This window comes from Malaclemys terrapin, chromosome 11 (assembly GCF_027887155.1).
Source record: "Malaclemys terrapin pileata isolate rMalTer1 chromosome 11, rMalTer1.hap1, whole genome shotgun sequence".
Lineage (NCBI taxonomy): Eukaryota > Metazoa > Chordata > Testudines > Emydidae > Malaclemys > Malaclemys terrapin.
The window spans coordinates 22,555,043-22,573,142 of NC_071515.1; the positions used below are offsets into that span (position 1 = coordinate 22,555,043).

Genomic DNA, 18,100 nt, shown 5'->3' on the forward strand with positions numbered 1-18,100 from the left:
GGAATGATGTTTGGCTGTGTCAGTTGGGGGGAGTGCCTTGACCTGTCCGTCAAAACTGCTTAGACGTAGGGGGCTGGGACGAAGATTGTGAGTCAGATGGTTTGCATTTAGGGAATTTCCCTTTCTTTCTTTGTGGCTTATAGTGGCACTGAGGCTGGTACTGAGGCACGTTTGGTCTATGCTGGAATTGGGGACTAAATTGTCTCTTTTGTCCCAGTATATAGATACCCAGTGACTGGAGGGTAGCCCTGCAGTCCCCCAGGGTATGAAGGGAGGCATCAGTCTTCTCAGCGAAGAGCTTCATATCCTCAAATGGAAGGTGCTTAACCATGGACTGTACCTCCTTTGGGAAACCCAACAAAAGGAGCTAATATGCCAGAAGTGGAGATGGACCCAGCTGCTGTGTCGCATGTGTTGAGGGCAGATTACAGTGATATGTTTGCCACTAACTGGCCCTCCTGGATAATGGCCTCAATAAAGTCATTCAGTTTTATATAATCATATTTCACCATGAGGCCCTGATAGTTGGCAATACAGAATTGTAGGGTGCTTGAGGAGTATGCTTTTCTGCCGAAAAGGTCAAGGTGCTTCCAATCCCTATCGTAGGGAGTAGCCCTTGACTGGTATTGTCAGACACAGGAGTTGATGGAATCCACCACATTGGAGTTGGGTGATAGGTGGGAAAATAGGAATTCAGATTCCTTGGCAGGGACATAGTATTTTTTGTCAGCTTGCTTGCAGGTTGGCACCATCGATCCTGGGATTTGCCCCACTGTCTTTGTTGGGTCTAACATGGTCTCATTAATCAGGAGGGTGATCTTTGAGGAGGACAAAGAGTAGATGATGTCAAGGAGTTGATAGTGGGTGTCCTTGACTTTTTCCAATGGTATCTGGAGTGTTTCTGCCACCTCTTGGAAGAGATGAAAGTCGTCTGCCAAAGATGACGTAGGAGACATGATGGCTTCGTCTGGAGAGGAGGAGGATATGGTCCTTGGTATCACTTCCTCCTCAGTACCGGCTTCCTGTTTTTCTATGTTTTGAGGTGGTTCCGAAGCCTTGGATGCTGTAGCCAAGGGGGTGTGCCTCCAGGGTTCCTGGGTGAGGCTCAAAGCCTGAGAGGCTTGTTGGTGTTGTGCCACCCCAAGGGTCCCCATATGGCGCTGGGGTGGTGGTGGCACCCATGGGTGGCCATACCAACATGGTAGTGGTGGGGCCATTTGTGAGTATATCCTTTGGCTCTGTTGGTAATGAGCACCATATGGAGCTTGGGAGGAGTACTGCGAAACTACCTCCTCTGGTTCACTACAAACTAGTAGGCTAACTATAGAAATGCAGATTAAAGTAATAGTCCTAGTGGACTGTGAATAGCTCTGTCTCTAGCCAGGGTGGTTGAGAAGAAACTGAAGGGGGTTAAGGCCACGCGCGCTGGCTAGCCTCATGGGTCAGCACGAGGAGAGACAGTGCATGTGCGGGCCTAACGGACACTGCTACCAAAGTTCTCTGACCAGCAGCGCAGGGACACAAACACACCTATAGTGGAGCACCTATAGGAACACTACTCAAAGAAGAACTGAGGGTGGTTCACCTATGCAGCTCTATATAGCTACGGTGCAGGGCAAAAGGCTGCATGGATCACATGCGTGGTCAGAACGAACAGTGCTACCTAAAATCTCTGGTCTGAGGAGCATAGGGTGCATACGCACCTAGAGCGGAGAAACTATAGGGACAATATTAAAAGACCAACAGGTTATATGAATCATTTTTCTGCTGTCAAGGTCATCTTTCTGCTACCCAATGTGACTTCAATCCTTCAGCCATCATTCAAGCAGCAGCACAGGGTTGAAAAGACTGAGAGATTTGGTGCGAAAGAAGATGCGCAATTCTCTCAGACAAAAAAAAAATAAATAAAACATGCTGTATGCATTTATTACCATTTGTTATGTACACCATCAACAAAGAGTTAATTTATTAACTTATGCACTGTACCTGCTGTAATTTTGAGATGTTCAACTGTATTAATTTTTTGATCTTATGAACTCCTCAATCCCCAATTATTTAATAAAATACGAGTTCTCCTGGATTCCCTTTGTCTGTTTTGTCTATATAGTCGACGTGCTCCTTGTGGCAATGCCTACAGGTTTGTACAGTGCCAAACAAAAAGGGGCCCAACACTGACCGCAGCCTCCAGGCACTATTGTAATACAAATAAGTAATAGTAATAATAAGGTGGTTCCTGTAAGCAATTTGCCTTCTCTGCCTGCTCCCACTGTGGCCCTTAACAAAGCTGGCTATGGGAGCAGCTCACATATACAGGGCCTGTTTGCCTGCCAGAACAAGGGACTTTTCTCTGCTGCCATAACTCTGTTGATGTCAATAGATTTATGCCAGAGAAGAATTTGTCTCTATATGTGTTCACAGTCTTGCTATGGCTTTTCCAATAACTAAACATCTTATTAGTAGTGTTTGTCCATACTACGTATTTAGCACATGGCTAATATTTGATTTTGGTACCTGGATCATTTTGGTGTGGATGCCTTGTCCCATTTCAATTCCACCATGAGTTAGAAGCACAGAACCATCCATATAGATATGAACCAGAGCAGCAGCCTAAAGAGAAAGAGCAGAAATGGCCCACTGAGTGCTGTTACTAACCTTTGATTTCATGGAAAGAGGGTCTGCATTTAACATGGGGCAATGCATCAAAAGCAGAAGGAATGGTGCCTTGAAGTGCATTGTGATTTTAGCTGCTATAACCGTATCTACCGAGACAGAATCAAAGGCCACATTTGGAATTCCAGCATCAGCTCTGTCTCTACATTAAACTTCAAATGAGGACATATCAGTTTATGGAGGTTTGTTTCTCATGATGTTAGGAACACAAGGAAAGAATCTGAACTACATAGAATCATAGAACTGGAAGGGACCTCGAGAGGTCATCTAGTCCAATCCCCTGAACTCGTGGCAGGACTAAGTATTACCTAGACCATTCCTGACAGGTGTTTGTCCAACCTGCTCTTAAAAATCCCCAATGATGGAGATTCCACAACCTCCCTAAGCAATTTATTCCAGTGCTTAACCACGCTGACAGGAAGTTTCTCCTAATGTCCAACCTAAACCTCCCTTGCTGCAATTTAAGCCCATTGCTTCTTGTCCTATCCTCAGAGGTTAAGAAAAACAATTTTTCTTCCTCCTCCTTGTAACAACCTTTTACATACTTGAAAACTGTTATCATGTCTCCCTCAGTCTTCTCTTTTCCAGACCAAACAAACCCAATTTTTTCAATATTCCCTTAGGTCATGGTTTTTAGACCTTTAATCATTTTTGTTGCTCTTCTCTGGACTCTCTCCAATTTGTCCACATCCTTCCTGAAATGTGGCGTCCAGAACTGGACACAATATTCCAGTTGAGGCCTAATCAGCGCAGAGTAGAGCAGAAGAATTACTTCTCGTGTCTTGCTTACAACACTCCTGCTAATACCTTCCAGAACGATGTTCGCTTTTTTTGCACCAGCATTACCACTGTTGACTCATATTTAGCTTGTGGTCCACTATGACCCCAGATTCCTTTCTGCAGGACTCCTTCCTAGGCAGTCATTTCCCATTTTGTATGTGTGCAACTGATTGTTCCTTCCTAAGTGGAGTACTTTGCATATGTCCTTATTGAATTTCATCGTATTTATTTCAGACCATTTCTCCAGTTTGTGCAGATCATTTTGAATTATAATCCTATCCTCCAAAGCACTTGCAACCCCTTTCAGCTACATAGTCTAGTCATTTCTAAAAATGGCTAGAGGAGTCACATTTTTGCATACCAATTATACGTTTTAATAAGGCATCCCCTTATCTGGCACACCGTTCTGTAGCAGGCTACCAAATGTCAAGTGTGCCTTCCTCAGTTTCCCCTCAAACCAGCCATGAAAAGAACAGTCTCTCTCCCTGTCAAATTCAAAGGCCCACCTCTGGGTATCATTTATTCATGTAAATGTAAGACCCCTCATGGTAAAACTGTTCTCTTAATTCCCACAGTAAAACATATCAAGGTACAGCGATTTTCCATTCCCCTCTCCAGGAACATCACTTCCATGTCATCCACACGTGAGTCCACCAGCACTTGGTTCTTAGTTCCTTTCTGTCCTTGTTCCAGAGCCCCACACTCCCAGCCATCCACCTGAGTGTGACCAGTCTCATGATTCTTCTACCCAACACACAGTCCAATGATTCAGCCCTTTTCAGCCTCCCGGCACTGGCTCTATGGCTCAGGAAGGTCAGCAGGCCAACTCTTCTGCTGGTTTCGTAGTTTTTAGCCCTTTTCAGTCTCCTGGGACTGGCCCCTCTGCTGGTCTCCTAGCCAATTCCAACCTATTCCCAGGCAGGGACTGGAAACCTCTCTGTTCTCTGCAGTGTCCTTGTCTCTCCCAGGCAGTTTCTGCCTGCTGCTTTTATTGCTCTGCTTTCTCAGACATTTCTCTGGATCTGACTCACCAGATCTCCAACTCACCAGGTCTTCTACCCTCTAGGGCTCAGCTGCTCTCTGAAGCCTAAATGGGTATCAACTGACTGGCCTCTTAAAGGGCCAGTATCACCCTGTGACAGATGTTTCTATAAAAACATTGATGCAAGTTCTATTTTCTCTCTTGTTAATGTTTTCAAGCCTCTGGACTTTTTGGGGAGCCATGAATTGGACAGACTGACAGTACTGGTCAGAGCCAGTTGAGTCCTGAATGGGGTTTCCTTCCAACCCCCACAACTCAGCCATAAGCTGCATCACAGTCTGCAATAGACCCGGTGAGTAAAATGTTGAGGAGAGACTGCAAATTGGGTGGGACATTCTGTCACCTTGTGGATTGATTTATTTTTCAATGTATAAAAGGTGCTTATCGAACAAGCACTGAACACCCCCCCAACATTAAACATACCACACAAGTCACACAAGTCATCAATATGAATAAAATATTCTCCTCCAACTCTCTCTTCCTAACGCTTACCCCCATGACCTGCAAATGATAAGCCTGAAAAAGCAGCTTTCCCTACTGCCCAAAGTTCAACAGGCTTCGGTTCGGGGGGAGCATATTCTAGAGGTAAGAACCCTTTGAAGACAATGTCCTGCCTTCAGTAGCCAAAAGCTTAAATCGAGACACTATTAGTAAGAGTCCTTCATCTGTTCTTACCCTATGTAGTATGTTACAGGGACGCTAGCCATGGCCCAAACTACAGGGCTTTACAGATCAAAATTAACACCTTTGATTGCACCTGGAAGTGACTCAGAAGGTGATGCAGCCTATAGATAACAGGTGTTAGGATGTGGACAAGTGTTCATCTGGGATTAAAATTACAATATATTTTTTGTTATCTAAACTAGGTAAAATCTAGCCTTCCAAGGGTGAAAGGCGTAGCCCATTGTGTTAGTTGGCATTTTTAAAGCAGCTTTAAAGCCAACTGACCTGAGTTAGAAAACGTGTCAATAAGCCAAATGGAAACTTCATGGGAATAATGGCAATCCCCTTCTTCTTCCAGTAATTTTGCTTGTTAAATTCTTCCACAGCTGTTTTCCTGCTGTAGTATTCAGACTTCTCCATACATTCATTCCAACACCGTACCAGGTTCTCTGGATCAAGCTCTTGAATGTAGCATATTTGTTCAGTTTCTTTGTACATGTTTATTTCCCTAACCTGAAACAGGAGAATTAACCTAGATCGTACCATCTTCATAAAAGCAGACTACTACTTTTGGGATTAGCGGTCAAATTGTAAGTAAAATGCATTCTTGAGTATTTTCATGATTAATCATGACAAGTTGGGCAAAGCATGACAGTGGGGCCATATTATTCATTTTTGAAAGCAGTCACACTCTGAATGTGAAATATTTAAAAAAATTAGCACAATTTCATCCAGAAATTCATACCCACAGTGTTTTATTTTGTTACTCTCATCTTTAAAATATTTTAGTCATTCAATCTGGAAAAAGACAAAATACCATGTGACTCAGGTGACCAGTCACAAAAACAAGAGTAACTAATAGCAACAAACACTTTGTAGTCAACTTGGGACTTGAAAACGATTAGTTCTAGCTAGTCAGCCAACCCAGGAGTTTTCAAATATTTCACTGTGTGGGCCACACTTTAACACAGTTTGTACAGGACAAAAGAGTAAAGAAAAATAAACTGTTTCATTTCAATGCTAATAATCCTCTTTCCTTACCTTTTCTGCTGATAAACCACTTTTGGCTGCAATGGCTGTTATCCAGGATTCTGTAATCAGTCCTGACTGTGGGAAACCAAATCCTCGGAATGCTGTGTTTGATGGCAAGTTCGTCTTGCAGGCGTGACTGCAGCACCGCAGGTTGGGAATCTTGTAAGCATTATCCATTTTTAGTAAGACTACCTCTGCTACCTTGAGTATGGGAACAGGTACAGCTAAACATCAGAACAGCTCTTCCCTTAAAATTACATTCACATTTAAACAAATATTCCTCCTATTAGAGAAAGGACTTGGACTTGAGACAATTCGGACAATAGAAGATTATTTTAAGCTTTTTTTTTTTTAATGTTTCTATAAATCCCATGTAACAAAAATACTCTATACTCATTACATCTACATTTCCCACACAGCATGATCTTACATTTCAATAGTTTTGTTAGCATATGCAAGGAACGTAGTAGACACAATAGCAGTTGATATATAATTAGTGAGCTACAATATTCTCTCCATAGTTAAGGCTGCAAATGAAATTCCATTACAAGACTGATTTTGGCCTAAGTCTAAAAATTTACAAAAATTCATATCAATCCAGAAAACTGTAGGTTAGATCTGGGCCTGAAGCAAAAATTTTCTATATAATTTGAAATGAACTGGACAAAGGAATCTAAGGATGTTCAGAGTTAAGGTTCATTTCTCAAAGAAGCCACCAGTACAAAAGTCTTCTAAATTTGGTTTTTGTTTTCATATTTGTTTATTTTTCTACAAATCTGAAAAAAAAAAAACCCACAAGAGAGATAAACCTTTGTTTACTGGACTATGCAGGCTGGGTTCTAATACCCAGCACCAAAATGTAGTTGATTAAAATCTACCTTTAAAAAAATGATTAACTGTTTTAGCTGAATGCATAACTAGGGACTGTTGGTTCCTCCACATGAAGTGTAGAGAAGTGTAACCTTAGTTCCTTAGTTTCCTCAGTTTCTAAAGTGTAAGGGTTTGTTTTTAATACTAATAGTCTTGAAAGATATTACTGCACTTCAATCACAGAGAAGATCCTGCAATCTTAACTTTGCTATAATGAAACTGTGCATGGGAATACTTTCAATGTGATGATAAATTAAAACATTATTCACAGAATATAAGTAAGCCTAATGCTCCAGGGGCAAATTTTGGCTTTGGTTGTGCAAATAACTCCTACTGACATCAGCAGAAATGGTGTATATATATCCAATGGGACAATTTGTCTCTAAGAACTGAATTGCTACTGGGTGTGGTGTTTATCTATCTATATAGTCAGTGGTAACAGGTATATGAATTCAAATGTACAACTGGGGGAAGATTAGGAGAGGCGGGAGGTCTGAGTAGTATCTGTGTGAGGACTGCAGTTTGGAAAATGCAGAATTATCCTGCTGAGTGTGAGTGGAAGACAGCTGGCAATCTCAGGTAGATTTTACTCTTTAATATTCTAAGAGCTATGGAGATTTTCCCATTGTCAGAACCTTCCAGATTCCCTGTGGCCATAAAATGATTGTGCAGACTGTGGGGCACCGGACATTTGTGGGGAAGAGACTTTTAGCTACCACCATAACTTGAACCTAACTCTGAGTAATATCCATGAAGGGAATGTGTGGGGAAATGCCAAAAGGGAACACTGAGCTAGGTCAGGGGAGGTGGTTTCTCTTATGGGGGTCTTTTCCGACACACACTCAGAATCCCCACAACACAGGCTAGAAGGACAATCTTACAAGAAGTGAGCAAGGGAACCTGGCCTTCCACAATGTTTCCAGCAAACAATTCATCCCATGTTATGACTAGAAAATCTGCCCCTTTATAAAATCCTTACCAGAACAGAGTCATCAGGAGTGCATCCTCCATTGATATAGTATTTGGCATCTGCAGCCATGATCCTACCATCATTCATGAAGCCAACCTAAAATGGATTAATATAGACTTCTTAGACTTGTTCAGTCCTTGAACTGCTCTTTACTTGTTCCATCACACAATACAGAAAGTATAAATACAAACATTACCATCATCTCTTTTTTCCAACACCAAGGTTGAGTAGGGCTGATCTTACTCATTTTGTCAGTTTTTTGGTTTAAGAAAGTACAAATACTGCCAGCCACCCTCAAGTCTAGGCAGCCCCTTCCTATTCACTACCCACTGAGAGTACCTGGGTTGTACCATGAGAAAGCTGGAGAGAGACATTGGGTTTGTGGCCTGATCAGGTCCCTGCTCCCAGCACGGGGTTGGCCCTGTCAATGTTTCACTTGCCAGCAGAATCTGCTAGCAGGAATCCAGTCACCCTTTGCAACCCACAAGTACAAACAAGTTATATATTTTGCAACTAAATGTCAATTACACAATTCAGGCTATATTATGCCACTCATTTTTAAGCAAAACTCCATGGGAAATGGGTTGTTAAGCAACAGACTTTCCAAACTCCCAGTTGTGACCTGCATCAGTCCAGTACATACCACATGTTTCTTTTGTCTAGCAATGTACACCTCAATGGAATGGGTTGCTGCTGGAAAGTCTGTCTTCCTGTGCCTTCCCCTGGAGAAGGCTTATTAGTGTGCTATACCACAATCAGTAAATGTTAATGTTTAAAGCGAAATTCTATTCTGAGAAGTGATAGTAAAAAATGGCACCTTCTTATTCAGCAGATCTGCAGCTTGGTTCTTACTCTGGGCAGGCCGCAGAATATACCCTTTGAACCCACTCACTCTACTGACAAAAAACCCCATAACTCACCTGAGCTGTAAATGGTGTTCTTCAAGCTGTTACACATTTCTATTCCACATTAGGTGTGGGCACCCCGTGCATTGTAGCTGGAGATTTTTCCCTAGCAGTACCTGCTAGGGCAGTGCACATGCCCGGTGCATCCCCATATATTCAGTCAGGGGCACAAAGGGCAGAGCTTCCTCAACCCACTCCAGTGCTTTCACACTGGATTCATAATGATAATTGACTCCAACGTAGAGGGGAAGGAGGGAATGCTGTGGAATAGACATGCGCAACACATCTCAAAGAACATCGTTACATACAGATAAGTAACTTTTTTCTTTGAGTGATTGGAGTGTCTACTCCACATTAGATGACTCTCAAGCAGAACTGCACAGAGGATGTGCCCAGAGTTTACTGAAACAGCAACTGCAGAACAGCCTTTCCAAAGCCTGAATCATCTCTGGAGGCTGACACTATGGCATAATGCCTGGCAAAGGTGTGTCCTGAAGACAAAGTCAGGGCTTTGCTGACAGCAGCAGCTGGAACATTGTTCAGGAAAAGCTACTGTGGCTTGTAGAATGTTCTGACCGTTTCAAAGGTGGCACAGATTTGGCAATGTTATAACACATAGATATGCAAGAGGTAATCCAACTGGAAATCCTCTGTGCTGGCACCGCAAGCCCTCTCATCCTTTCCTCATAAGAAACAACCAACCAAGATGAGGAGTGGAAGGGCTTAGTCCTGTTCAAATAAAAGGTAAGGGTCCAGTGAATGTCCAGTGTATGAACTCTTTCCTCATCCTTGTCCATGTGTGGCTTGGGAAAGAAAGTAGGTAAGTGATTGGTCTGAATGAGATGGGAATCTGAGACTATCTTTGTCAGGAATCTGGGGTGAGGTCTCAAAGAAACCTTATCCTTATAAAAAAAGTATAAGTGCCTGAAGTTTTCCAGCTCTCCTGGCACATTTGAAGTCCACTAGAAAAGCTACCTTAGCTGATAAGTATGAAAGGGGTCATCAAACTAAAAGTTCAAAGGGTTGACCCATTAGCATTGATGACACCAAAGTTCAAATTCCAGGGAGAAGATGGATTTTTCAGTGGTGCATGAAGCCTGCTTATTCCTTTCAAAATTCAGATTGTCACAGGGTTAGAAAATACAGACCGACCTTGGACTGGAGGGTGAAAGGCTGACATTGCAGGCAGGTGCATTTTCAGAAAACTGACTGACAGGCCTGACTCTTTCAGATGAAGCAAATACTCTAGAACATCTTGAGCCTGGGTCTCTGAAGAGGGTATATTCTGTGGCTTGCCCAGAGCAAGAACTATTTTCATTTGTGCAGGTAAAGGATCCCGGTGGACTGTTTTCTGCTGTTCAGTAAGATGTTCTGGACTGCCAGTGAGCAAACCTTTTCCTCAGAGTCTAGCCAGTCAGCAGCCATGTCATGAGGGTTGGGATGTAAAAGTTGGCCATGACTCTAGAATACAGTGTCCTTTTTCTGAGGTAGAACCAGAAACAGCTGAACTGATAACCTCTAGAGATCTGAAAACCACTGCTGCCTTGGCCACGCTGGGGCTATTAAGATCAATGTGACATGGTTGTGTTTCAATTTGAAGATTACCTTGGGAATCAAAGGAACAGGAGGGAAAACATACAACAAGCGTAATTTCCATGGGAGCAAGAAGGCGTCTGTGAGTGACCCTGGGCTGTGACCCACCCTGGAGCAGAACTGATGGCACTTTCTGTTCTGCTTCATGGTGAATAAATCTATGGTGGGTTTCCCCCAGGCCTGAAAGACAGCTTTTACTACATCGGTTCTCAGAAACCAATAAAGGCCTGCTGAACTGCCTGCTGAGGTGGTCGGCCATGGAATTCTGAATACCTGGCAGATGAGACACTGAGTATTATCTTGTTCAGAATGCAGAAATTCCACAACCTGACAGCCTCTTGGCAAAGCTGATCAGATCTGGCTCCTCCCTGTCTGTTCAGGTAGAACATTGCTGTGGTATTGTCTGTTACGATGTGCACACACTTGCCCCTGATTTGATGTAAAAAGTCTTGACGTGCTTGGAGAATTTCCCTCAGTTCCAGCACTTTTATGTGTAAAGATAAAAGGCCTTAAACCTGGAGAGCCCCCAGATGCGCACTCTGATCTAAGGAAGGCACATATATATGCAAGGTCTTGGAACAAATTCTGAAAGAGAAAATAGTTAAGGACATAGCAGTTAACAGTAATTGGGATAAAATACAACATAGTTTTATAAAAGGTAGATTATGCCAGACCAACCTGATCTCTTTATTTGAGAAGATAACTGATTTTTCAGACAAAGGAAATGCAGTAGATCTAATCTATCTGGATTTCAGTAAGACATTTGATACAGTTCCACATGGGAAATTATTAGTTAAATTGAAGAAGAAGAAGAAGAAGAAGGGGGTTAATATGAGAACTGAAAGGTGGACAGGGAACTGGCTAAAGGGGAGACTACAATGGGTCACACTGAAAGGAGAACTGTCAGGCTGGAGGGATGTTACTAGTGGAGTTCCTTAGACATTGGTCTTGGGACGAATCTTATTTAACATTTTTATTACTGACCTTGGCACAAAAAAGTTGGAATATGTAATAAAATTTGTGGATGACACAAAGTTGGGAGGTATTGCCAATACGGAGGAGGACTGGAATATCAACATGATCTGGACGACCATGTAAACTGGAGTAATAAAAATGGGATGAAATTTAATAGTGCAAAGTCATGCCTTTAAGGACGAACAACAAGAATTTTTGCTATAAGCTGGGGACATATCAGTTGGAAGCGACAGAGGAGGAGAAAGATGTGGGTGTATAGCTTGATCATAGGATAACTATGAGCCGCCAATGTGATGTGGCCATAAAAAAGGCTAATGCAGTCCTAGGATGCATCAGTTGAGGTATTTCCAGTAGAGACAGGGAAGTGTTAGTACCATTATACAAAGCACTGATGAGACCTTGGTCTGGAATACTGTGTGCAATTCTGGTCTCCAATGTTTAAGAAGGATGAATTCAAACTGGAACAGGTGCAGAGAAGGGCTACTAGGATGAGCCGAAGAATAGAAAAACTATCTTATGAGAGGAGACTCAAAAAGCTTGGCTTGGTTAGCATAACCAAAAGAAGGCTGAGGGAAAATATGATTGCTCTCTATAAACTGTCATGGGCTAAGAGGGAAGATCCTCTCATGGATCAGTAACTGGTAAAAAGATAGGAAACAAAGGGTAGGAATAAATTATCAGTTTTCAGAATGGAGAGAGGTAAATAGTGGTGTCCCACAGTGGTTTGTACTGGGACCAGTACTGTTCAACATATTCATAAATGACCTGGAAAAGGGGGTAAACAGGTGGCAAAATTTGCAGATGATGCAAAACAGCTCAAGATATTTAAGTCCAAAGCAGATTGCAAAGAGTTACAAAGGGACAAAACTGGGTGACTGGGCAACAAAATGGTAGATGAAATTCAATGTTGATAAATGCAAAGTCCCCAATTTATAGCAAAAACATAATCCCAATTTATCCATATAAAATGATGGGGTCTAAATTAGCTGTTACCACTCAAGAAAGAGATCTTGGAGTCACTATGGATAGTTCTCTGAAAACATCTACTCAAAGTGCAGCGGCAGTCAAAAAACCTAACAAAATGTTGGGAATCATTAGGAAAGGGATAGAAAATAAGACAGAAAATATCATATTGCCTCTATATAAATCCGTGGTACACCCATATCTTGAATACCACAGGCAGATGTGGTTGCCCCATCTCAAAAAAAAAAAAAATGGAATTGGAAAAGGTAAAGAAAAGGGCAACAAAAATGATCAGGGGTATGAAACAGCTTCTATATGAGGAGAGATTAATAAAACTGGGACCTTTCAGCTTGGAAAAGAGGAGACTAAGGGGAGATATGATAGAGGTCTATAAAATCATGACTGGTGTGGAGAAAGTAAATAAGGAAGTGTTATTTACTCCTCATAACACAAGAACTAAGGGTGAAATTAATAGGCAACAAGTTTAAAACAAACAAAAGGAAGTATTTCTTCACACAACGCACAGTCAACCTGTGGAACTCTGCCAGAGGATGTTGTGAAGGCCAAGACTATAACAGGGTTCAAAAAAGAACTAGGTAAATTCATGGAGGATAGGTCCATCAGTTGAGGTATTAGCAAGGATAGGAAGCGATGGTGTCCGTAGCCTCTCTTTGCAAGAAGCTGGGAATGGGCTACCGGAGATGGATCACTTGATGATTATCTGTTCTGTTCATTCCCTCTGAAGCACCTGGCATTGACCACTGTTGGAAGACAGGGTACTAGGCTAGACGGACCATTGGTCTGACCCAGTATGGCCATTCTTATATTCTTATGCAAATATATCAGAGGGATGAATACCAGGGAGGGAGAGGAGTTATTTAAGTTAAACCTCAATGTGGTCACAAGAACAAATGGGTATAAACTGGCCATCAAGAAGTTTAGGTTTGCAATTAGATGAAAGTTCTTAACCATCAGTGGAGTGAAGTTCTGGAACAGTCCTCCAAGGGGAGCACTGCGAGCAAAAAATTTCATTGGTTCTGTGGCCTGCAGGATGTCAGATTAGATGATCACGATCAGTGGTTTCCCCAGGAATTGAAATTAGGGGGAGTGTTCGAATTTACAGGGGTGTGTGTGTCAGGGCTAATGAGATATATAAAAGAGATATGAATAAAGTAAATGTTTTGTTAGGATAATGCAAATTTAACATAAGGATGATACAAGTTACACCAAAACATATAACAGGTCTAGATTTCTAAAAATATATATATTTTTTAAAAAAATGTATTTAATTTAAATTGACTTTTGAAAAGTAAGCCATCATGGGATAAGAGGGAAGTCCTCTCATGGATCAGTAACTGGTTAAAAGATTGGAAACAAAGGGTAGGAATAAATTATCAGTTTTCAGAATGGAGAGAGATAAACAGTGGTGTCCCTGAGGGGTCGGTATTGGGAACATTACTGTTCAACATACTCATAAATGATCTAGAAAAATGGGTAAACAGTGAGGTGGCAAAATTTGCAGATGATACAAAACTATTCAAGATAGTTAAGTCCCAGGCAGACTGCGAAGAGTTACAAAGGGATCTCACAAAACTGGGTGACTGGGCAACAAAATGGCAGATGAAATTCAATGTTGATAAATGCAAAGTAATGCACATTGGAAAACAATCTCAACTATACATACAAAATGAAGGAGTGTGAATTAGCTGTTAACACTCAAGAAAGAGATCTTGCAGTCATTGTGGATAGTTCTCTGAAAGCCTCCACTCAATGTGCAGCAGCAGTCAAAAAAGCAAACAGAATGTTGGGAATCATTAAGAAAGGGATAGATAATAAGACAGAAAATATCATATTGCCTCTATTTGAATCCATGGTACATGTACACCTTGAATACTGTGTGCAGATCTGGTCACCCCATCCCAAAAAAGATATATTGGAAATGGAAAAAGGTACAGAGATGGGCAACTAAAATGATTAGGGGTATGAAACAGGAGGAGAAATTAAAATGACTGGGAATTTTCAGCTTAGAAAAGGGGGGATATGATAGAGGTCTATTAAATCTTGACTAGTGTGAAGAAAGAGAATAGGGAAATGTTATTTAATCCTTCACATAATACAAGAACTAGCAGTCATCCAATGAAATTAATAGCCAGCAGGTTTTAAAAAAACAAAAGGAAGTACTTCTTCACACAACATAAGTCAACCCATGGAACTCTTTGCCAGGGGATGCTGTGAAGACCAAAACTATAACAGGGTTAAAAAAAGAACTAGATAAATTCCTGGAGAATAGGTCCATCAGTGGCTATTAGCCAGGATGGGGAGGGATGCAACACCATGCTCTGAATGTCCCTAGTTTGTTTGCCAGAAGCTGGGAATGGGCAACGGGGGATGGATCATTTGATGATTACCTGTTCTGTTCATTCCCTCTGAAGCACCTGGCCTTGACCACTGTCGGAAAAGACAGGATACTGGGCTATATGGACCATTGGTCTGACCCAGTATGACCATTCTTATGTAAAAATTAATTATAATAATAAAAATGTTTAGTACAGAAACTCCCCAATATAATGACCTCTCAAGATAGCAACGATGTGAGATAACAACCTTGGCAAATAATGCATTTTAAAAATCTTGGCCTACTAGGAAACATATTTATATAAGTTTCCATTCCCAGTCACAAATCTAGCATTCTGGAGCAAAGTCACTAAAATATAGTCCAACAAACAAATGTTTATTTAACGTGCCCCTCACTTTTCCCTCCACCGCACCCCACTCACCAGTGTTGTCCTTGGTCAATGGAGACTCAGAGTTCAGAGTTGCTTTCACATGAGTACACCTCCCAGATGGGGGGCAAGAAGGCACCTTGCTCGTTCCTCCAGCTGCTCACTGTTCGCTCTGGCCACTGCTGTTCGTTGTGCCACCGTTCACTAAGGTTACCATTCGTCCGGATTCCCCCGGACATGTCCGGCTTTTTTCAGTTAAAAATAGCGTCCGGGGGGAATTTGTCAATGTCCGGACTTCCCCCCCATGCAGAGCGTGCGCGGCTTACAGGGCAGCCGGCCGGATCGTGCCACTCGCACGGGGCTCCGGCAGCCTGAGCCCTTCCTCCACTTCCCCCTACTCTCCCCTGCAACTTGACACCACTCCCCTCCTCTCTCTCCCTCCCTCCCCTTCCCCCCTGCATTCACAGATCGCCGGCCGTCGCCTCGGCCTCCGGCAGTCTGGAGCTCCTACCCTGCTCCCCTCCCCCGCTGTCGAGCGCGCCGCTCTGCAGCACAGTAAGGGGGTCAGGGAGTCAGAGAAGCGGCAGGGAGGTTCTGGGGGGGGGTAGTCAAGAGACAGGGAGCAGGGGGAGGGTTGGATGGGTCAGGAGTTCGGGGGAGGGCTGTCTGGGGGTTGGGGGTGTAAGGTTTTGGGCAGTCAGAGTACAGCTGGGGGGGTCTCAGGCGGGGGCAGTTAGGGGACAAGGCACAGGGAGGCTTAGGTAGGGGGTGGGGTTCTGGAGGGCAGTTAGGAGCAGGGGTCCCAGGAGGGGGCAGTCAGGGGACAGGGAGCAGAGTGGTTTAGATGGGTCGGGAGTTTTGGGGGGGGGCTGTCAGGGGGTGGGGAGTCGTTGGATGGGGCGTGGGAGTCCCAGGGGTCTGTCTGGGGGTGGGGGTGTGGATAAAGGTTGGGGCAGTCAGGGGACAGGTAGGGGGTAGAGTCCTAGGGGACCAGTTAGGATGTGGGGAAGGTCTCAGGAGGGGGAAGTCAGGGGACAAGGAGCAGGGAGGCTTAGGTAGGGGGTGGAGTCCTGGGGGGCAGTTAGGGGCAGGGGTCCCAGGAGGGGGCAGTCAGGGGACAAGGCGTGGGGGGGGAGGGTTGGGGGTTCTGAGGGGGCAGGAAGTGGGAGGGAGTGGAAGGGGCAGGGGCGGGGCTAGGGCAGGACAGGGGCGGGGCTAGGGCGGGACTCCTCCCGTCCTCTTTTTTGATTGTTGAAATATGGTAACCCTACCGTTCACTCCACCCCTCTGTTGCCAATGGCCCTGCGCAGTCACCTTCTGCTGCCACCTGCCACTGTGACCTCTGTGAGTTGGTCTCTTGAGGTTCCACCCAGCGCTCAGTGATTTTAGCTGAGCTCTCAGTGGGGGAACCTCACTGCTAGTGCAGTCTGGGCCATCTCTTCCACAGAAACACTGTCCCACAGGAACACTGTCCCCACAGCAGGACTAAGCACTTAGACCTGATTATCAGTGATTTCATCTGCAGTGGTCACTTAACAGAACAAAAGACTATCTATGGAGCCTAATCAGCTCTGTCTTTAAACAGTGGAGAGGGACAGGTCCCCACCCTCTCTCTTGATGCCCTCAATCAGCACAGGCTAAGTACAGTGCTACTGGCCTTTACTCATACACTAAGAACAACAACATTTCATTCCCCCCCTCCCCCATTCAAGTGATTTGTAAGACAACCCCAGCCAAAATCTATTTCACTTGGGCAACACAGCTCTGTTTGCTGGATACCTAGGTAGATTAGGTGTGAATGTAAATACAATCTGGTCCTGAAGCCTTTCCCCCCAGCCCCAGCTCATCACTAGCTGTCAGGGAGAGCTCATTTAGACTTTGCTTACAAATCATCATTTGAAATTATTAGGTTGGCCAACATCACTGAAATGAATGCACTGACGTGGTCATAAAAAACAACAGCTTTTTCTCATACATGTATTTTATCATACACTCTATATGCTTTTAAAGTGTGTATTAATGTTTCAATTTCAATTCAAATTTCCAAATAGTCACTAAATTGGCATGTTTCAGAGTCGCAGCCGTGTTAGTCTGTATCTGCAAAAAGAACAGGAGGACTTGTGGCACCTTAGAGACTAACAGATTTATTTGAGCATAAGCTTTCGTGGGCTACAGCCCACTTCATTGGATGCATAGAATGGAACATATAGTGAGGAGATATATATACATACAGAGAACATGAAAAGGTGGGAGTTGCCCAACCAACTCTAAGAGGCTAATTAATTAAAATGAGCTATGTCAGCAGGAGAAAAAAACTTCTGTAGTGATAATCCAGATAGCTCATTTAAGACAGTTTGACAAGAAGGTGTGAGGATAATTAACATGGGGAAATAGATTCAATGTGTGTAATGGCTCAGCCTATTTAAGCCTAAATTGATTGTATCTAGTTTGCATAGTAATTCAAGTTCAGCAGTTTCTCATTGGAGTCTGTTTTTGAAGCTTTTCTGTTGCAAAATTGCCACCTTTAAATCTGTTACTGAGTGGCCAGACAGATTAAAGTGTTCTCGTACAGGATTTTGAATGTTATGATTCCTGATGTCAGATTTGTGTCCATTTATTCTTTTGCGTAGAGACTGTCCAGTTTGTCCAATGTACATGGCAGAGGGGCATTTCTGGCATATATCACATTGGTAGATGTGCAGGTGAATGAGCCCCTGATTGCGTGGCTGATGTGATTAGGTCCTATGATGGTGTCACTTGAATAGATATGTGGACAGAGTTGGCATCAGGCTTTGTTGCAAGGATAGGTTCCTGGGTTAGTGTTTTTGTTCTGTGGTGTGTGGTTGCTGGTGAGTATTTGCTTCAGGTTGGGGAGCTGTCTGTAAGCGAGGACAGGTCTGTCTCCAAAATCTGT

The 18,100-nt window shown here is 43.3% G+C and overlaps 1 protein-coding gene across 6 annotated transcripts in view; it reads right to left on the reverse strand.

Annotated features, from left to right (window-relative positions):
• The window catches only part of LOC128845542 (aldehyde oxidase 1-like), an 87,699-nt gene that overhangs the window by 19,681 nt on the left and 49,918 nt on the right, over window positions 1-18,100 (reverse strand). For 5 of the 6 annotated variants that reach the window (XM_054044340.1, XM_054044344.1, XM_054044339.1 and 2 more), the window contains 4 exons: window positions 8,037-8,123; window positions 6,197-6,388; window positions 5,441-5,668; window positions 2,512-2,607 (listed from right to left, as the gene is read on the reverse strand). In XM_054044340.1, the coding sequence (XP_053900315.1) occupies window positions 2,512-2,607; window positions 5,441-5,668; window positions 6,197-6,388; window positions 8,037-8,123 (603 nt within the window). The remainder of the gene's footprint in view (window positions 1-2,511; window positions 2,608-5,440; window positions 5,669-6,196; window positions 6,389-8,036; window positions 8,124-18,100) is intronic. The other variant, XM_054044341.1, reaches the window with a different exon arrangement.